At 38.7% G+C, this 22,686-nt stretch overlaps 1 protein-coding gene and 1 long non-coding RNA gene across 2 annotated transcripts in view; one reads left to right on the top strand and one right to left on the bottom strand.

The window, feature by feature from the left end:
- Window positions 1-22,686, bottom strand: part of ush2a (Usher syndrome 2A (autosomal recessive, mild)) — a 328,621-nt gene that overhangs the window by 289,488 nt on the left and 16,447 nt on the right. Inside the window, 5 exon segments of the mRNA XM_055171788.2 lie at window positions 3,720-3,941; window positions 6,477-6,661; window positions 8,407-8,701; window positions 9,117-9,180; window positions 11,263-11,398. Coding sequence (XP_055027763.2) covers window positions 3,720-3,941; window positions 6,477-6,661; window positions 8,407-8,701; window positions 9,117-9,180; window positions 11,263-11,398 — 902 coding nt within the window.
- LOC141365364 (uncharacterized) overlaps window positions 1,761-22,686 on the top strand; it is a 310,045-nt gene continuing 289,119 nt past the window's right edge. The window contains exon 1 of the long non-coding RNA XR_012370592.1: window positions 1,761-2,213. This is a non-coding gene — a long non-coding RNA (uncharacterized lncRNA). The remainder of the gene's footprint in view (window positions 2,214-22,686) is intronic.

Genomic DNA, 22,686 nt, shown 5'->3' with positions numbered 1-22,686 from the left:
ACAGTATGAGTATAAAGCAGACACTAATGACACCCTAGTGTCAGAATTCCTCAAAAGAAAAATGTAGACAGATTTTAGTCCTCAAACACCCCCTATCACCCTCTTGGGGGTTTAATCTGTCACTCTCCCTAAGGTGCATAAGGTATGTGTATACTGTTTACTCTCTCCTTTGTTTCTTCAACAAGACTGTTCGGAAAGCAAAAGAAGAAAGTGCAGAAAAAAGCAAAAGTGAAAGGGTGGGGAGGGTGGGGGACACCTCTGAATGTCAGGGGATGATGAGATTTCACAGTCTCTAAATCTCAATTTCGTCTGCGCCAGTTTAACTAGCTCTTAATTAAAGCTGCTTTCTCTCTTTCGCTCAAACACACTCGCACGGAGAGAGCGAGCTAAGTTACAGCTGCCTGCATAATGACATAATTACCATAGTCGTAAGAACAGTAGCTGTTTAATGTCTGAAAGTATACATGGATATAACACCGTGTCTCAGCTTCTGAAGATATAAAAGAACAGGTTCGACATCACTGAGACGTACAAAAACATTTCCGAATGATAAGCTGCTTCCCTGAAGCCATTGAGAAAGAGATCGCAAGCTATTAAGTTGCTCTGTCAGTACTGTAAGTGTAAACAATTCATTTTCTCCACACTAAGTTCACAAGATACTTAGACTTACATCTTAAGTTACAAAGTATATTTTATATCTCACTGCCAAATTGTTTGATGTTGTTGTAGAAATAATAGTTTTACTATAGTGCTTCTCAGTGGTAAAGCACCGTTTTAGCAGTGGAAAAGGTCACGGGTTCGAACCCAGGGAACAAACACATGCTAAAAAAACGTACACCTTGTTATGCACTGTAAGTCACTTTGGATAAAAGTTTGGTTGTTCCGATTCCCATACTAGTATCGGAAATGCGTCCGATACCACAAAAGATTCTGGTTTGGGAATTGGCGAGTACTTGAACCCATGTAACGATCCGATACAATTTTCTTAAACAACCTAGTAATGCCCGCTAAAGCTAATGCTGCAAAGCGGACTCATCTCTTCTTTGCAGCTCTGAACGCAAACACAGTTGCCACAAATAATGACTGTTTAGAGCAGTGAAGAAGAAATGAAAACGTGGAGCTGTATGTCCGCTGTTTGTCAGAATTTCAGACTAATAAAACGTCGACATGTCTCATATGCCTGGTGCAGTAGTATTAATAACTTAAAAACGAGTAACTTTATATAGCATTTGAAGATGCGTCAACCCGAAGAGGACCGTGGTTACACTTAAGTCTCTTATTTCACTACATTGTGGCTACAGTGTTTTAGTAGTGCTGTGTTTAAAATATCGATACAACAATACATCGTCATGGACACCTGATGATGCGCGCATCGATACACCACCTTCCGTATCGATTCGGATGCACTTTTGAAAGTAACGTGACGAATCGCTGTTGATCCATATGGAAAGGACGCATGTGTCCCGCGGAGTACGTAGAGTTAAAGGAATAGTCTACTCATTTTCAATATTAAAATATGTTATTACCTTAACTAAGAATTGTTGATACATCCCTCTATCATCTGTGTGTGTGCACGTAAGCGCTGGAGCGCGCTGCGACGCTTCGATAGCATGTAGCTTAGCCCCATTCATTCAATGGTACCATTTAGAGATAAAGTTAGAAGTGACCAAACACATCAACGTTTTTCCTATTTAAGACAAGTAGTTATACGAGCAAGTTTGGTGGTACAAAATAAAACGTAGTGCTTTTCTAAGCGGATTTAAAAGAGGAGCTACATTTTATGGTGTAATAGCACTTTTGGGAGTACTTCGACTCGGCGCAGTAACACCCTCCCTCTCCCATTATGAGAGGGAGAAGGGGAGCGGACTTTTCAGGCGAGTCGAAGTACTCCCAAAAGTGCTATTACGCCATAAAATATAGTTCCTCTTTTAAATCCGCTTAGAAAAGCGCTACGTTTTATTTTGTACCACCAAACTTGCTCGTATAACTACTCGTCTTAAATAGGAAAAACGTTGATGTGTTTGGTCACTTCTAACTTTATCTCTAAATGGTACCATTGAATGAATGGGGCTAAGCTAAATGCTATCGAAGCGTCGCAGCGCGCTCCAGCGCTTACGTGCACGCACACAGATGATAGAGGGATGTATCAACAATTCTTAGTTAAGGTAATAACATATTTTAATATTGAAAATGAGTAGACTATTCCTTTAAAGGTAGCGGGGTATACTTTCACTTTGCGTGTCTGTCTTGCTGGCGCACGTGTCTTCTCTCTCTCTCTCTCTTTCTCTCTCTCTCTCTCTCTCTCGCGTGTGTATTTAAAATCAATGAGTTCAGTATGAAAGCGCAGATATCTTAGCCTATACTACGGCAAAGGGCTTTATTAGCCACTCTCCTATAAAACAGTACTAACACATTTGAGAAGAAACACGACAAAGATTCGCAAGTGAAAAGTGTACGTCTAGAGAAGAGATACAGAGCTACTTCAAACAATAGCTGTCACGTTAATAATCCGTTGAGTAAGGAACTATCTTTGTAAATCTGCTTTTAAAAAACATTAGTTAAGTACTAACTCTGAGATTTTAAGTATTTCTATGAGTTACCCCAAAAGCTAATAAATGAATGGCAAAACCACAACTGTTACAATACTGCTTATTTAATGTACAATAAACAGATAATAATAATAATAATAATGTTACTAAATTCTGAACGAAAATGTAATTCAAAATAGTCTTTTATCGTGATGCACATCGTATCAGGGCCCTTGTATCGGGATACGTATTGTATCGGGAAATTGTTGGCGATACACAGCCCTAGTTTTTAGAGGACCTTTTGTGTGCTTTTGTTTTTAAAATTGTACAAAAAAATTGTTTCTGCACTTTTAAATTTAAAAAAATATATATTTTGTTATATTATTTATATATAATTTATTTATTTATTATTTGTTGCAGTGTTTTTTAAACAGTTATATTCTAAAACTAAAATACCCTTTTAATTTAAAGTGTTAGATTTGTGGCTGCATTTGAAGCTTAAAGGTATAGCGGATGATTTTCTTTTTCCGGGTGGATCATCAAGACTATTGGTCATCCCAGTTGTCAATCATTCTGATGATATGTTGACGTAAGGCCGTCATACGTGCTCGTCTCTAGGTTCGCTTTCTGCGCACTTTCAGGTGTTATGTGTGGTGGGCTACGGTTTCAGCCATTCATTGAAGCTAGTACAGGGCTAGTAGTAGCCTACATACATCTGTATATACAGATACATACCCAGGTATCGGATCGGTAATCGCTATCGTCCGAAAACCTGAGCCCAGGTATCGGAATCGGGAAGAAGAAAATGGTATCGAAACATCTCTAATATGTCTCATATGCAATCTCTTTTAAAGTAGCCTACTACAATATTTTTATATTGTTTAATGGTATTTTGACAGCTTTAGTCTTCATTAACTTTCATTACATAGAAAATAATGTCCAGGATATTCTTCACAAACTAGGTAGGCGGGTTTATAATACCATGAAGTTGAGAGTAAATGATTTTTCATTTTTGGGTGAATGAGTTTTTCCTGCCAGCCATTTCCAAATGTGGCCTCCCAACTATAATTACAGGTCCATTAACCTAAAGGAAAAAAACTATGTAAAACATGGCTTTACTCTCTCAGAGGTGTCACAGATCACACAAACCAGCAAACAACATTTCTCTATGAGGTGCTGTTGGTCTCATACCTGCCACTGATGGTGATCTCATCCACAGCGTAGTACCGGTGACGAAAGGGGATTGTGGGATCTTTAGTGTGGTACTGGCCGTGCAGGTGGATTCTTACATGTGTGGCTCTCACAAAATCCTGCAGGGCGGCGCTGTTGTAGAAGTCGTTATAGCCTGGGCGCAGGTTCGGCTCAGGGGTCAGCATACTGAAGGTTATGTTTCCTTTGGAGTAAGGCATTTCGCTGATAAAAATCACAGATAAAAACAATAAGACTCAATTGAAGTATTTATATGAGTAAATAATAAAGTAATTATCTCTGACCATTTGACCATGATCGACCAACTATTCTGTATTAGAGCCCGACCGATATATCGGCATGCTGATATTATCAGCCGATATTAGTCATTTTCCAAACTATCGGTATCGGCATTCATAATGGCCGATAAATGAATATTTAAAAAAAAAACAACGAACGAAACAGCCTTCAACCATGTCATGAGTGTTGCCGTTGTATAGTTTGTCCACCAGAGGGCACTCTAAAACCTCCCTGTTGGCAACACTCGTGCATAACGCGTCACAGATCCTGCAACCTCCTGATCCAGGCAGAGTCGGGCAGAGAGAACAACGGTTAAGTGAGTTCATGGTGAGTTGGACTAAAAAAAAAAAGTTTTTCCATTATCATATTATTTTAGTTAAAACTTATAAATAACTACAAATAACTCATGTTAGGGAAATCTGTTAATGTTTTGTTGCGCGTTTCTGAAATAAAAAATAAAATATCGGCCGATATATCGGAATATCGGATTTTAAAACCATCAAACATTTGTATCGGTATCGGTCTTCAAAATCCTTTATCGGGTCGGGCTCTATTTTGTATAAGTATTTAGAAATGTGAGTGATTGAAAGAGACCATTGACGTCGCGTGGTAACACCTTGTCAGGTTAAAAATATAACACATCGCCCGCTACTAAAATGAACAAACATCAAAGAATTTGGAAAAGAGAAGGTCCTAGAACTACTGAAAGGAAATTTTACTAAAACAGGTTTAATATATGTATCCTAAAAGGTTTATTTCTCAGAGGGCAGAAATAAATGGGTTGAATGGATGAGTTCCTCTGGTCTATGCAGGGGGCAGCACAGGTACGGCCCCTACTGCATTATTCACCACAACCTTTCCTCCTTCTTCAGAAAGATACAGAGCGCTGGATGATTCAGTCCTAATGCTGGTAGACTTATCCAGGACAGACCTGTGTGAAGAAGGTCTGCGTTGTCCTGGTTCCTTGTCTTTATTTTTTTCTTCATCTGTCACTGTCTCTCTCTCTTTACTCCCATTTAGCCTGATGTGACATGTCTAAAGGGTCTGAGTGCAACCCCGTTATGCCACTGGGTCCAAGCTTTTGATTTTAGACTGAAATATTTGGACAGGTAAAGTGGTAAAACATCTGGCCAGTTTGGTGATGATTCAAGCAGAATGTGTGGCCTACATTTAACAGTAAAATTCTACAATCATATTGTATTTATATTTGAAGAACTCAGATGCAAAACCCTCTAAGGAGCCGATCACACAGAACCCCTATTTTAATGGTTAAAAACGTGAGGTGGACTGTGCTCCCTTTATTTGATTGACTTCAGAAAAGAGCAGTGCCAGGGTTTCCACTCCTTAGTTAACTTAAAATTCACGGACCTTTCAAGGACTTTCCAGGTCCAATACCCTCAAATTCAAGGACTACATATGGGGACACATTTCAAGTGAGAGCAAGGTTACTTTTTAAGATACATTGTTACAGTTCCCTTTCGAGGGAACTCATGCTGCGTCACTGCGTGACACTTTGGGGACGCCTCCAGGGGTAAGTGCGTCTGAATGTGTATTCAACCAATGGTGAGGCTTAACGACAAAGACAGGGTGACGTGGGAGCCAGGAAGTATATCGCAATCTGAAATATTGCCAAGGACAGCGTTACAGGGACGTAGGAAGTATGGCAAGGGAGACGCAGCGTCTCGTTCGCTTCTCAGAGAACAACAATTACATACATAAACCGAGATTTTTCATGTGTAAAACACAACTATTTTGGTATGAATCAACATTCGCATACAAAAGATATAAACATTTAAAGCGAACAGTTTAGTACGTGTGCTAGAATTTTTATGATATTATCCTACACTACACAGGAAATTATAAGGATTTTTTTCAAGAAAACATCTTGCATAAAATAGATTCAAGCACTTTCAATGACTTGTATCTATGTATGTATATTTTCAAAAACTTCCCAGGGTCTTGAATTTTTTTCCCCAGATTCACAAACTTTCAAGGATTTCAAGGACCCGTGGGAACCCTGCAGTGCGGTTCGCTTTTTTATATTGCTAGGCAAACACAGAGGTAATACATAAATGTATATGTTTTCATATTATACAACACTTTGCCAAAAAATTATCTAATAAACAGTTAAAATAACCCTCATTAAAATAACTATCCTCATTTGCTCTATTGTATGCATGTACAGGTGCTTGTGTGGTCAATAACAGCTTAGCAGCTCTGCTGCCTTCATTACAAGCAAAGGACGAGGGAGATCAAATCTGAGCGATCTGGACTGCATCCAAAAGCACCATTTTCCTCTCTATTCTCCATTTAGGTCCTCCAAAAAGGCCCCAATCCACCGCTTTTATCAAACTGAAAAACTGTCTCAACCTACTTTGATGCAGCTTACCTAGCTGGAGTCATTTGTTGAAGGGCCACTATGGATGAGCTTAAATACCCGTACTTGTTCATATCCGGTACCTGGATAACTGTAGACAGTTCACAGAATCTGGACGATGCATAGGCCTGTTATCCTCCATCCCGAAGTAGCTGCAATTTTTGGCCATGAACTGCCAGTCCTTCCACTCCGAGCTCCCGAGTGTCTTCCTTTGAAATCGAACGGCTTCAGGCTGAGCGTTTAGGTACTGGAGAATAACGTAGAAAACCTGCAAAGAAAGCGTGATGAATTTACAGAGAGGAAAATATGCATGAAATACTAAACAGCAATGGATTATCTATTATCTGCACGGCAACAGTCAATGCTCCGTCCCCCCAAAGCGCATCGGTGCTTTGAAGAACAGCTTGAAACATTGCTTCGCTCTCTTCTCTCTCCTTCTGTGGCTTCATTTGAGGGGTTTGTCGAAGAACTGGTCACAGCTTTGACTAAGTGGATGCTTTAAAGTCTGTGTGCCGGTGTGTTTTATCTGGTATTGAGAGGCAAAGCTGCATAAATCCTCAACTTCTTTATGGCTAGACCCTCTGCTCGGCTTACTCACATGGATGACTGGGCGACTTGCTCACTCATAAAATAGGACTTTGTGTCGGGTTTAGTGTATATAAACAGAAAAGACACAACTTAGTGTCTGGATTTGAGAAGTGAAAGCAGCAAAACAAATAGACAAAATTCAAGTTAATTACACTGCAGCTTTTTACGAACCAAAGTGGCTTCAATCGTTAACTAACTAAACCTAAACTACCTTAAAGCTTAACTTTGGTCTGCTTAAACATACAATGTGATTTTGCTTGGTACAGTAGCACATAATGAATCGACATCTCTATAAAATAATCTTAGGGCAATGCCTAATCCTATTTTACGTTTTAAAGCCAAAAAGGTCAATTATAGGTTGAAAATAGGTTGCTAAGTTATGGGGCTTTTCCATTGCATAGTACCCCACGGTTTAGTTTAGTTTGGGTCGGGTCAGCTCACCTCACTTTGGCTTGGTTAGCTTTTCCATTGAGTTTAGTATCACTTCGCAGTGGGAGGGATTAAAGGCGTGTCGTTATATTTGCGCTGCCTGCTGTGACATCATACAAGTGAGAGCGTCGTTGTACATTCCCATTCATTTATTTATTTATTTATCAGTCCGCCACAAAATTAAAATTGACCACTACAAACAGATGTTTGCACATCGCGTTTATCACTATACCTCTGTCTCACATGACAGGTTCTGTACAAACACCCGCGGCGTCAGCCGACGGCGCTCCGCGGAGCCTTATTTAGGTTGCATTTAAGCATATATAATGCTGACGTGCTCGTCGCAAATGTTTCGCCACAAACTGCAAGTCTGGAAAAAACTGTTATGGTGTCCCGGATTCTCAACATGTGGATGTTTTTCATCGCTAAATGGGAGTTTGAGAACTTATAGCAGAGCAGATGACAACAGGTTTGCTCGAGGCAGCGCAAGCTAGCATTAAGGTAAAGCTAATGTTTTACATTATAGCGATGACGTGACGATTCTCTCAGACCAATCAGTGATCTACAGTGTTTTTGTTTGGTATCAGCTCGGGTCGCTTGGAACCCCAACCGAGGTGGTATGAAAAAAAGTACTGCACCCAATGGAAAAGCTCCCAAAAGTAAGCTGACTCGACCCAAACTAAACCAAACCGTGGGGTACTATGCAATGGAAAAGCGCCATTAGATGCGTTGTTGAAGCTCCATCTTTAATGCCCAAAATGTTATATCCCATTCAAGTCCATGCATTTAAAAAAAACAAAAAACAGAACATCTTAATTGGGACCAGCATTTGCAACCTGCAAGACCTCCTTTATTAGCCTGGCTTACTGGAAACGCCATACTGGTCACCAAACTTCAGTGGTCAGGTTATGTTTGAAAACGACTGTTCCACTATAAACTGTTAAAAGTAATCATTATGGTTGTGTACGTTCATTACTGCACCAAATGTCTGTCTACCTGGTACTGTCCATTCTCCAGATCTATGGTGATGGTAATTCCTTTGTCCAGAAGCTCCAAATTAGGGAAAATTGAGGAGATCCAGGTAGTTCCAATGTCGTTGTCATTGATGTACTGCAGCGGGTGAGCATCCTGGTTCAGACGGAGCACTTTGTTTTGGGTTGTGTCGTTGGCTGCGTTGGGGATGCAGTACCTCTCCACTAGAGGGTGCACTCTGGGATGGCTGGCGGGACAGCGGCACGTCGACTGGCTATGGAGGTGAGGGAACTGTCCAGTGTATACCTCTTCAATCTCTCTGAAATACAGAAAGATAACATTTAAAAAGTTTGTATCCGTGGTTCTCAAATGGTTTCACTTCTCATTGGACAACCCAACACAGAATTAAAATGTGCATATCGTGCAAAATAAAACATTTCAATGTTTGATTTTAAGTATGTTTGAATATTTACACTAACTTGCACAGGTGAATAAGAAGTTTTTGTTAATGGTTTTTGAATATGATCATGTCATGTTGGCATATACCTAATATAGCTTGTTTTTATCAATTCTGCATCAATATTTCTTGGCCTATCAGTTAAGACCCACTGGTTTACCCAACATGTTCTTTCTTAGAAAAGTGCTAAAACTGCATCTTGTACTTGCATGTGTGCAGTTAAAAAAAAAACTGTGTGGCTACAATTGATATTAATTCCCTGTGACCTTTCACTTACCTGTTGGTTAATGTCTTTGGATAATATCTAAAATCCTGCATCCTTCCAATGAATTGATTTGACCCTGGGGAGAAAAAGAAAGGAAAGTCATTGGCCACTATTGAAGATGGTCTGCAAGATCCATAGAAACTAGTGGATTACCTTATCTCCATCTTTATTTAAGTTAAAGAGACACTTGCTGCATGGTGGGATCTATTATGCTTATTTACAGCTCTCTGTGAACAGTAATCCCACCATCTCAATGAAGGGCATAGATCTGAAACTAAACGTGCCGGTCCATCTACATCAGCAGATAAGATAAAATCACGTCTGTTCTAATAAAAAACACTGATTGTGGTGTCATATGCACACATTTGCTGTGAAATCTTTTTATTTTTGTGTGCTGACTCTGCTTTCTAATCTATAAGTGATGAAATACCATTATGTACTTACAGTATATACTACATTTAATACTTTTTATTTTAGGGGCTTTAACGCCATTATATAATGCCGCAGGGATGACGTTTTTTTGTACACTCTAAAATGTCTGGGTTATTTTTGACCCATAATGGGTAAATATTGGACAGAACACGTGCTTGGTTAAAAATTGACCCAATGCGGGGTTATTTTAAACCAATTGGTGGGTTATTATACCCCATGGTTGCATAACAACAACCCAACATTGGGTAATTTTTGACCCAGCATGGGGTAATTTTTAACCCAGCATGTGTTCTGTCCAATATTTACCCATTATAGGTCATTCATTTTTCCCATAGACTTTTGAATTATCGCAAAAAAGCTCGCCGTTTAACAAAAGTTAAAGACAACTACACGTTTTGTCCAACAAGTTAATCTTATGAATTTTGAAGTGTAGGTGCGGTTACTAGAAATATAAAAAGCTGAATTTCGACTTCAATAAGTTGTACGACTTTATTCTCGTTAAATATTTACTTTTTTATCGTTATATAACGACTTAATTCTCAAAATGATATTTATTCTGACTTTATTTCTTGTAAATAACAACTCTCAAAATTATATTTATTCTGACTTTTTCTCGTTAAATAATGACTTTATTCTTGCATTTTAATGACTTTAATCTCGAGATGGTTTAATTTTTTATTTTAGCTTGGCCTAGACAAAAAAAATGTACTGTAAGAGAAGTCCACACTGAAAACAACATGCACTCGCATATCTTAAAATACATCAGTGCTTTTTGTTTTGCCTCAAAATGCAAACAAGTAATGTTTTTAGTAAGGGATGTTAGTTAAAACGAATTATATTTCCTAATTAAACTAAGGCCTAGTCCTGGCTTAAGCTAATCCCTGTCTGGGAAACCGCCCCCAAATACAACAAATCAATATAATTACTGAACAGCAGAAGGGGAATTACAGAATAAAAAATTACAAAAATTTAGGTTGTTAAAAAAATGTAAATGCGCTGAAGGATGTGATGTCCACATGAGCATTTTACGAGGTGGCTTAACGTATAATTATTAGAAAACAATGAATAATATCCCACCCCTAAGCATACCCCAAAACCCAACATCACTTGGGTGAAGATGATTGTACAAAAATGATTTTGAACGTAAAGAAAAGTTAATAAATTAGCCACATGTTATGTTATTTCTAAACCTGTATTTTTTTCACAAAAGGAAAAATTCTGAAGTAAGCACTGGTCGCTCTTTTCCATACACACATTAAATTCCCCAAAATTACTATTTAGCAGCAAAACCATAATAAAAGTACACGTAACTGATAGGTTTGTGTATAAGTGATGACAATATTCGGTTGCACTATTCCTTTAAGAAATGAAAAAATTGTTGATGTGTATTCAAAATGTGTATGTGTGTAACTGTGTGTGCATTTTCTTCCCTGGGGGTATTACCGAAATCCCATCTCATCTCATTTATGAGAAGATTATTTGTTGCCATATGGTCACCCCTGACCTATATAAACTCCACCTATGATTAGTTGCTGGCTGAATATTTCTATAATGGAAAAATGTAACACCTCTGCAAATTAGTGTGTCCTTTTCCTCCCTCAATTCAAGTGAGAGGAAACACGAAATACGCCAAAGTTAGATGAGGACAGCTAGAGCCTTTAAAGGATGACCAACAAAATAAGAAAATAATAATAAAAAGCATGTCGCATAGTACAGATATCATTACCATTAGAACTCGAACCGATCCACAAAATACTCTCGGAGATGATGTCATGAACCGGGCTTGCCAGCGTTTGTGTGTCCAGCGCTGTGGCGTCCTCTTCCTGGCCATTCAGGAACAAGCTCACACTTGTGTCATGTATCTGTGAGAAATATTCAACAAAATGAGTTGGAGGGGAAGCTTGTTAGGTTTTGAAGTACATTTTAATTATACAATTTTACTAATTTTAAGGCCAATGGAGTCTTGATATCTCTCAGAATGTTAAATATGCAAGTATGCACATTCATGTGTGCATGTTTTTTCCAGACACTATTTAAATGCAGACAGAAATGCACATGGTGTACTGAAGGATCCTTAAGTCGCTCTCTGTCATTCCCGTTGATTGAAGACTGTAGAGAGGCTATTCTTGAATCTCTAACCGACCAATGACTCGCAGCTTGAGATCAGAAGAAACGTCACAGTGATGTAAATGAACCCTGAAGTGCTTCATCCCTGCGGACTCTCGAAAGGCCTGCAATGCTTTTATTGTTGCTAGGATTTCCTCTATATTTTCTATTTTAGTTACTTTTCCTTTTAAACAGCTGTGTGTGTTTGTATTTCCCTTTTTTGTTTGTTTTATTGGTTTGGTGAAAGAGCATCCAGTACTTGTCACTACACGTTTTTTGATATCTTGTCCTTTTCCATAGGTTATGTACTTTATGTGTATGTGTGTTTTTGTAGGGAGACACTGGTATGATTTGTCTGGATAGTTGGCGGGTGATCAGACCGGTGTGGAGGCGGTTTCAGTTCTGGGACAGATTAATAACCGAGCGTTTCTGTAGAGCTCTTAGTAACGTACTAATCAGCAGGTGCTGACATCTTAAAAGCTCCTCTCAGCTTTCAAATTGAAAAGGAAGATTTAATCTGTGTAGGGATTTAACAAAATGTACAACAAATTCATGCCATTATTTATGCAACAATGGTTATTTAGCAATGATCCAACCAGCAGAACAACTATCTTTGTGGTTGTAATATTGTAACTTTACATGTACTAAACTTTACAAGGAGCCATATAAGCATCTTGTAGAAGAATAAATCGTTGTTTTTGTTAGTGTATCAAACATAGGGAAAAGCATTATTATGTTATTGTATCATGTTTTGGTGTTACACACCACAGCCTAAAAACAATGAGCCTAAAATGTAACTAAATCACTTCAGCTGACATTATAAAAAAATTTGATCTGGCTGCTAAAGGTTTTTTATCCATCAGTCAAGCATTTACTAGCTATAGCCTTGCATCTGGAAACAAAACAGCTTCTTAAAAGTATCCATGAAATGTGAAATTTTCCTCAATGAAATTTATAGGACATTTTCTCATCTGTACTATATTCATAATGTAGTGCAGATAAGACCTTAACGCCCCCAAAATCTTTGGATTTCTTATGTCTGACACCCTAATACATACCTGATCCCACAAGACCTTATATACAGTATAATGTTAAAGGGACACTCCAGTTTTTTTTTTAAGAAGCTCATTTTCCAGCTCCCCTAGAGTTAAACATTTTTTACCGTATTGGAATCCATTCAGCCGATCTCCGGGTCTTGCGGTACGGTACTACTTTTAGCATAGCTTAGCATAATTCATTGAATTTGATTAGACCATTAGCATCGCACTCAAAATGGCTAGGAACTATACTTTCATTCTGGCATAATTATCAAGGACTTTGCTGCCTTAACATGGCTGCAGGAGGCGCAATTATATTATGCAGTGCCCGAAAATAGTCCCCTGCTATTGAAAGTAACCAAGGGGACTATTTTCGGCCACTGCATAATATCATTGCGCCTGCTGCAACCATGGTACAGCAGCAAAGTCCTTGAACTCTTTGGTCATTTTTGAGCATGATGCTAATCAGATTCAATGGATTATGCTAAGCTATGCTAAAAGTGGTACCGCCAGACCCAAAGATCAGCTGAATGGATTCCAAAACGGTAAAAATCAAATGTTTCACTCTAGGGTAGCTGGAAAATGAGCATATTTCAAAAAAAGTGGAGTGTCCCTTTAAATAAGTATTTATAATATATAATCATGTTTATAATAAATGCATATTATATGCATATTGGCATATAAAAGCCTGCCCTTGCTATGTGTGGGCCTGGACCACTTTTTTTTTTTTAATTTTGGGATTCATACATCATCTGAAAGATGAATAAATAAGCTTTCCATTGATTTGTGGTTTGTTAGGACAATATTTGGTTAAAATACAGCTATTTGAAAATCTGGAATCTGAGGGTACAAAATATACTGAGAAAATCAGCTTTAAAGTTGTACAAATAAAGTCCTTAGCAACACATAAGACTTATTACTAATGTTAAATACATTTTTGATATACTTACGGTAGGAAATGTATCAAATATCTGCATGAAACATTTTACTGAATATCCGACACATATTATTCTCTATTGCTACAAATATACCCATGCTATTTATGACTGGTTTTGTGGTCCAGGATCACATATTTTTTGTAAATTATATCCACACTAAAACAACCGCTCCGAGACCGCCTGAAGAGGTGAACTCGGCCCGACTGCAAACAAACTCTGGAGCGGTTCGGTATAAGTGTGAAAGCAATCCGACCCAACAGACCAATAAACAGGCTTTCTTATTGCTTTTTAACCATGAACATACCTGATAGATCTTTGTTGACAAATTCTGATAAGCATATCATCGTCATTAAAAACCAAAGCGCACCTGTTCCATAAAAAAATTCTTCTAATTGCTCTTTTCCGCAATAGGTACATGTTAAGAATGTTGTCTCGGCTGACAATAATGAAGAAATATAACTTTAAGGGAAATCACACAAAAAAAAATTTATTTACAATTTGCGTTGTAAATAAACAGATGCACTCTGACCAATTAAATGAGAGTTTACTCACACATGACTTATTATTAACAATTATTAACAAAGTCTGATTCCTTTGAAAATATTGCCTTGTAAATGCGAACCAGCATTGTAGCCTTCTAACCCCCGGTCTTGCGGCGCGAAATGAGGCGTTTAGCGCGGCGCGGTAGACTCGATTCTGCCTTGTTCACGTGAATTCACAAACGTGCGAGTTAAAAAATTTAAACTTTGGCGCAAACAAATAGATGTGGCTTGCAAACCTTGAAGAGACAAAAGAAAATGTCCACAAACGCACACACATTTATATAAAGATAATATGACATAAGATATATGAAATACTTAAAACCCTTTTCAGGTGTAATGGGGGGGGCAAATTTTGGCCTCAACAAAAACAAGATAACAACAAAATGCGTTTTTCTTTTGAAAAACAAACCGGAAGGCTTTTCATAGAACAGTTTTCATAATTCACACCTAAAACAATGTTGTGATATTTCGGCTTGCGCCGTAAAGCGGGCGCAGATACGAGCTTAACCTGAAGCTGAGCTGCATTCAGGAGCAATGAGTGACAAACCATTCCATGATAAAGCCCTTTCCATTTCAGCACTGGTGAAGCTGTCAGGTCCTGTAGAAATATTCCAGTCGGGATGAGGGTATCAGCAAAAGCTATCCTCCTCTTTTACCGCTGATACCTTCACAAACACACACACACGGTCTCTCCATCTCCCTCATACACAATCTCACATACATAACCGCAAACACATGAGATGTTTTATTTATGGCTTATAGCCAGAGCTCAGTGCGATTCTTATCATTTAAATGAAGCAAAAAGGTTTTCCTATTTGTAATTTGTTATATTATCACATTTCATAATGCACTGAGGGCCAGTTCGGTGATGTGAAATATAACCGCTTCAGACAGGAAGTTGCAGTTTCGCGAGGGACGCGTCAGAGGCGGTGGGTACTCTCTTCAACGACCACCATTACAGTGAGAGGAAAACTGATGAAAAGCCAATTTCCCCTTTATCACATTAGCGCAGCCATGAGAGAGAAACATTTGTTCTACTCAAGTACACTAAAGATACAATTACCAATCTCACATATACATGTTTTATATCAGCCTTCTTTCTCCTGCCGTGAGGATGGCAACAATATATTAAGACTAGCATGACAGTTTATTTAAGAAAAGAAAATTGTCTCTGTGGCGCTGGAGAAGTCAGAAATATATAAGGCAATGTGTCAGTGCTTTTAATAAAGGTAATAACTCTCGAGTGGATATACTCTACGCCGAAAGCATATACAAGGATTTTTTTCCGGTCGCTGGGTCTGAAGAGAACAGAATTTATTTTTACTAACTAGGTTTTTCAATACGACGCATTATACACAGTTATGGTTATGTGTCAGTAAAGAATGTCCTTTATATCTTCATATAAACGAAAAGCTCATTTATGATGCCAGGAGCCCTTTAAAGGCCAAGTAGAAACCTTGCAGTAAATAAGTGGCTTCCTGTCTTCTTTTCTTGGTCTTTAATGTTTATTAGCATATACTCTCATCACTTCAATATGTATTTTCGGTTTTATGTGCTACTAACTTCAACGAACGAAACAAACTATGAATTATAAATTAAAGGATAACACCATAGTTTTTCAATATTTTACTATGTTCTTACCTCAACTTAGATGAATTAATACATACCTATCTTTTTTCAATGCGTGTACTTTTAATCTTTTTACAGCGCTTCTTGAATGTGTTAGCATTTAGCCTAGCCCCATTCCTATGGCTCCAAACAAAAGTTTTATTTTGTTGCACCATACTTACTCGTGTAACTACTCATGTAACAGTCTTTAAATAGGGAAAACATGGAAGTATTTGGAGGCTTCTAAATTCATTCCTGTTTGGAGCCATTGGAATGAATAGGGCTAGGCTAAATGCTAACACATTCAGGAGGCGCTGTACAAAGATGCTCCATACTGAAGCACAGATATGTATAATATAGGCTAGATGTCTCGCCCGCGCTGCAAGCCAATTGAGTGGACCGTCCGCATTTGGCGGCCATCTTACCACAGGCCGATCACTCACTCGTAGCATTGTGTTTTAATGGTACATGTACTTATAAATGATCATAACTTGCTTAAAGGACTAGTTCAGTATTTTACACTTAAAGCCTTGTTTTCAGATTGTTTATGATGAAATAGAACGGTTTTGACTGAAATTTCGACACATACTGTATGCGGCTGCCCCGAGAATTTTCAGGTGTTTGTTGTTACACCTTCCACCTCTACAATGGGTGTATAGGTACACTGGATAAATCCTTCCTAAAATGCATTAAACTTTAGTTTACAAAGACGTGAAACTCACCGAGTGGTTCACTGATATGCTCACACAAAAATCGCTGCAAAGGACGCATTCCAACAGGTTTTATCCTAGTTTTTGTTCAACTCCATTGACTTGTATTAGATGTGCTGTGAGGTACGGTATTACACCGCACCGGGAACCTTGTTTGTGTTCTTGCAATTGGCAAAGGCAGATTATCGCCACCAACTGGGCTGGAGTGTCTATTATTCAAAATCTCAATGGAAGAATATACGGGTGTGAGGCGTTTGGAAAAATAGGTCCACAAGTTTACAACGAATGCTAAAACACCTGTTGGAAAGCATCTTTTGCAGCGATTTTTGTGTGAGCAAATCAGTGAACACCCCTGACCACTCGGTGAGTTTCATGTCTTTGTAAATGAAAGTTTAATGCATTTTAGGAAGGATTGTTCCAGTGCACCTATACACCCATTGTAGAGGTGGGAGGTGAAACAACAAACACCTGAAAATTCTCGGGGCAGCCGCATATGTCGAAATTTTAGTCAAAACTGTTCTATTTCATCATAAACAATCTGAAAACAGGGCTTTAAGTGTAAAATACTGAACTTGTCCTTTAATTTTCTACCGATTTTCAAACGGTTTGGTTTGTTATAAACGTCAAAGGATACTTATACAAAAAAAATATATTTTCATAAAACATCTAACAGCACCCAGAATTATAGCCACGCTGATAACGTTTGTAAGAAACCAAATCATTTGAAAATCTGTAAAAAATGGAGCAAGTTATGGTCATTTAAAAGTACATGTACCATTAAAACACAATGCAACGAGTGAGCGATCGCCCTGTGGTAAGATGGCCGACAGGTGATGACGTTAGAGACTCCGCTTTAACACATCTAGCCTTTATTACACATATCTATGTAGCCTACTGAAGAACCAAAATAAGCACCCCCACAAAACAATTCCATAGCAACATGCTAACAACCATTCAGAATGTGTATACAAAGCAAAGCAACACACAGGCAACCACCCCAAAAGCCCTAACAAGTCTAAATTAAAACCTGCAGCATTATAATAGGACCCTTAAGCCCTCGAAAACCATGTGATGTTTAAGCAGTTAAAAATGTTTATATAACTTTTATGGAATTGAAAATCAGACCAAGTAAGCGAGCACATACATCATGCACTTGCGAGATTACCAGTCTCGAACAACCATCAAAGTGAAATAACCAACCCCACAATTCACGCTGCGTCTCATAATTTATTACCACCAAAAATGAAATATATAATTGAGCCAATGTAGTGCATGTACAGCGTTTTCCGTTTGATGAATTGCCGTTTATTTAGAAATGCCGGAAATGTTTAACATACCTCCGCGTGTTAGCGCCTGACTTATTGCTGTCCGGCCTTATTTATGTAGTTCGCTGAGTGCTGGTGTGTTCATATGACTTTGCTGTACACTTTACAGATTGTGGATACGGGGGCATCGTGCCACGCGCTGCTCATCCATCTCCTGTGCACTTCATTTTTTCGCTCACCCATCTCTCTTGCGCTTTTCACCAGCAATAAACACATGCTAACTAGGCAGAAGGGCAGAGGCAGCTAAACAGAGGAGATGTAATCAGCTTCCCCACATCTGCAAAGAGCGGCGACCCCCGAGCTATGACAGATTACAAGACTCTGTCACGGCCACGCAATGTATTTGATCTGTCTGATCATCACGGGCGATTTCCGGGATGGCGCTCGCCCCGCGGCCGTATGCCCGTCTGTCATCGTTACCGACGCTCTGGTTGGAGAGACGAAATATGCAGTAAAATTCTTCATATCGACTTACAGCCCTTACGGTTTAGCAAGGAGCCCCGGCACTCAGCGTTGCCCCTTTTGATTTATATCCATCCTGTGCTGATCTTCTTTGACTTCAATCTGAATAAAGACTCCTGAGAAAACTCGCTAAGGAAAGCCCATCTCTGTGTGTGGAAGTTTAATTCGAGCTGACAGTGATGTGCTGAAAGCACCAGATTAAACAATGCTTAATATTTTTAAACCGGTATATTCACGAGTACTGCCGCCCATGTCCTGTAAAAGTCAACTGTAGGAGCTTAAAGCTACAAAGACTCTAATTTCCTGTCAACACTTTGGGGTGATTTATTTGGTGCTGATGGCCTCGGGTGCCCGTGGACAGTGAGCTGGGGAAAGGTGGAAACTCTCCTTGCCTCCATCCACCTTGCTTCACCTTCACTCGCACTGCCAATCAGTCTCCATCACTCTGGGTGGCATGAGGAGCTCTGAAAGGTCAGCTGACCCGCTGCCAGCTCCCCTGCCAGAGCCAGAGGGCAGCCTGATAGCACTACTGATGTCTCCTCTGCTAGAGATTTACTCCTGCAAACTTTATTCACAGCACATCTTTATCTGGAGTACACAAACATAAACATCTGCAATGCATACGTGATGCTTAAATTTATAATTACAAATGTATATTTTCACTTATACATTATTATTTTATAAAAGAGGGATTTATTTGCATTTAGTTTTTTTAGTACTTCTGTCATAAGCAATTAAACATGCACGACCCATTCTGTAAAAACCCAGCTATAACCTTGATATCTTTAATACTGACGGAATAAGATCATGTCAAAGATTGACATCAATGATTGAAATCAAACTTTGATGCTCCTAATCTCAATAATTACATTGTGAGACTTCGGTTTGGATTTTACAGACAGGGTCACATTTTTTAAAATAATATACTTAACTAAAAATGCACACACTATATAGCCTGGTTAGCCAAACCTACATCAAGATGTAAGGTCTGGCAACTCTTCACACAAACGGCTCAATGCAAGGGGCGGGATATAAGGTTGTCCCTCAAAATGCCTCTGTACGCAATAGGATAGCGCTATGACCAATCAGAGCAACGAAGAAGGTGACGTATGAGTCCCATGCGTTTCCCCACCAGTGGAGCTAATTGTTATATCAAACTTTTACCGTAACCAGTCGGGAACACATCTTTCTTGCTTAAAAAGGACTTCAGTAGGGTTATTTGCTCTTCACTCAAAGAAAAACATAAGTCTTAGTCCTCCAGAGTCGCGGCCAAAGCCGCTTCAAAAGAAAGCTGTTCGCCAGCAGCAGCAGCCATTCTTTGTTTTCAAGTAGGAACCGTCGCAGGCAGCTCTGTCGTCATCATGTTAAGCCCGCCCCACAGACGCTACACACGATGTGATTGGCCTGACCAAATTTTGGTTTTTGGAGCTGTTAAGTGTATTGTGAGTGCCTAGACTAAACCCTGGCAGCAAATATATTTTGCGGCCGCTAGGGTGCGTCTAGATTTCTAGGCTACACACTATACACTATCAGTCATACATTTAGAGTAATTTAATTAAAATCCTTCTCATGATTAAAAAAATATTTTAACCTAAAGGTTAGGGTGGTCCTTATAATGGGTCAATTGTTTTTGTTGAAATGTTCAACTCTCCCCGACTAAATGTGTTAGGATATCAATAAAAACACACTGTACAAAATTTTGAATTGTTCCTACAATATCTAGGTTGCTCAAAGCCTTTGAATATTTCTTAAATCACATATTTTTGCAAAACTGTACACAACACACATAAAACTTGCCTCTTTGTTTCAGTTATTTTAGTCTCTTCGGATCCGAGTAACCATATAGCGGACTTGCTTCGTGTTGCTTCAGCCATTGTCTTAGTGTATATTGTCTATTGTGCTTCATTCATATTGAAGCTTTCTTGCGTTGAAAGACATATCACAACTAAAACAGGAGTTTTAATTGCATGGAGCATGAAACAAATATGTCCATTGCTGCCATAAGTATATATTATTAAACAATTATACATGCTAGCACAAAGCATCACATAATACGCAAATGTGTTAAACTTCAAAGGTCTTGAGCAATCCCTAAATATTAATTAATATTGAAAAAAACTGCCCAAAATTGCCCAGTAATAGCATGAACTTTGAAAAGTTGAAAAATAAGGACTACTAAAGGTCAATGCTTAAATTTTACAATTATTTGAAGACAAAAATATAATTAAGCCAAGATATTAATTTTGTTTATTAAAAAATATTTATATAAAAATAAGTGTTTTTGAAATTAATACTTAAGAAAGGTATCACACAGAATGTATGGGAACTCTTAAAAATCAAAGCATCTCAAGGTGAGACCACAGAAGGCTGCCTGAAAAAAGGCCAAGATTACAATTTCACGAAATGGTGGCTACTTTACAGATGCTAAAATATTACAGTTATATAATATACAGTCTGGTAAAGTAATCATTTGTACTGCATATGTGTCCGTGCTTGAGGGAAGCTGTACGGAGATGTGTGTGCCCGCAAGATGGACGCGTTCCGTCTCCGTTTCACGCACGTCCGCACATTATTGGCCAGACCTTGCTGATCGCCTCTGTCTTAGACCCTGACCACAAACATCTCGATTTTTGCACAAACAGAGAAAAAGACGGAAAAACAAAACTTTTTGAAATGTGTCCTGCTTCAGAAATGGCCTCTGTGGTAGATGAAAAAGAGACAATTTGCCCTGTTTTGAAATGAATCCTCAGGACTGATCGCGTGCTCTTTGATAATGTAATGTTGCGTGAAAATTTGATAATGTATGAGTTCTGGTTCTGGTGTTGATCTGTTGCTGCTGTTTGCACTTTTGAATTAAATAAAATTTTTGCATTGTTTTTACCAGGTCACGGACAACCAACAACTGTATTTTCACTCAATGGCAATTTAATATTAAAATCTGATCAGTTAAAGGTGGGGTGCATGATTTTTGAAAAACACTTTGGAAAAGGGAGTCAGACCGACTACCAAAACACACTTGTAGCCAATAAGCAGTAAGGGGCGTGTCTACTAACCGACATCGTTGTCTGGGTTGCGTATGTGTGGGGCGGGTCTATCAAAAGAAGGTCCAGATTCTATTGGAGTAGAGGCGTGTTTGTTAAGGTGATTTCAAATATCAACATTGGCTTTCAGAGATCATGCACCCCACCTTTAACTGTTAATGTTTGGTTAACACGCTGCAGCTGTTGGTAGAGAAAATTAACTGAAATGAACATCCCTAATTTACATTTATAAAATTTTTTATCAGTATGCGTGTTCCCTGGGCTTGAACCCATGACCTTTTAAAAAAATCCTCCAATTTCTGTGAGTTTCAAATGATCCAGCATTGCCATTCAAGACAACTGAGGGACTAAGACACAGCCATAAAAAAGTGGTATCCCACTGTATAACGAAATATAATTTTTATGATCTTAGTTATGTCTCTCTCTTACAGATTCTGTAAGATTCTTCTATACAGTTTCTTCCACACAGATTGTGTTATGTACTCACGAACACGGTTACAATATGTACTGTGTATAAACAAAAAGCAGAGGGATTTAAGTATTTTTGTGTTGAAGACTATATTATTGAATGCACTTCATATACTGTGAGAGCGATCTGCCTACAGGGCTTTATTATACTGCATGATCTTTTTCTCACATCGACAGTTGACAGTCGAGGCAGCGGGCAACTATATCTCACTCCAGCTTCTGGCTCAGGGGGCCTTGGGCTGGCTGGCTGGCCTACTTATGTTTGGGTGGGGGGAAAGTTCACGCAGGGTGATGAGGCATGTGCACATTCGGGTTAAGAGCCTGAGACTCCGCAGCTCTTGGCCAAAACAAATGTCCCCGGAGAACAAGGGTCTGCCACAGTACAAGCCCGCACGATCGAAGCGGCACGGTCTAGGCCCAGACCCTTGTGGAAGCTCTAATTGTGCGTGAAAATGTTCATTAACTTGTGGGATTCTCACAAAGTTCAAAGAGCAAAAGACAACATATAAACAGCCATGAAAGCACTGTTTTGGAAAATTTCTCCCAAGAGCTGGAAAATATATATTGAAACATTCTGGAATTTTGAATTAAAGAAGATCTATAAATATATATCGGGCTTTCCAAAGTTAATAAAGTTATAATTTTTGTACAATTCTAGCAATTCTGTGAAAACAAAGATTTAGCAAAAAAGCTTACATTTATATAAAGTTTATTTAATTTTAAGTTCAAAAGGAACAAGGTCATGCAGTCCAACCAATCAACGCAAAAGGTCTCTTTATATGGCTGTCCCTCCCCACTGCCCAATGTGATGTAGGAGTGACATCTTTTTCATGTAATTTTTGGACGTCCAAATTCGGGGTTGTTTTGTAACGCCAGGTGACGTCTTTTTTGACGTCTACTGCACGTCTAATAT

Source organism: Misgurnus anguillicaudatus, chromosome 7, assembly GCF_027580225.2.
Source record: "Misgurnus anguillicaudatus chromosome 7, ASM2758022v2, whole genome shotgun sequence".
NCBI lineage: Eukaryota > Metazoa > Chordata > Actinopteri > Cypriniformes > Cobitidae > Misgurnus > Misgurnus anguillicaudatus.
Note: the sequence above shows the minus strand (reverse complement) of the source record. Positions and strands in the feature narration are given on the sequence as shown.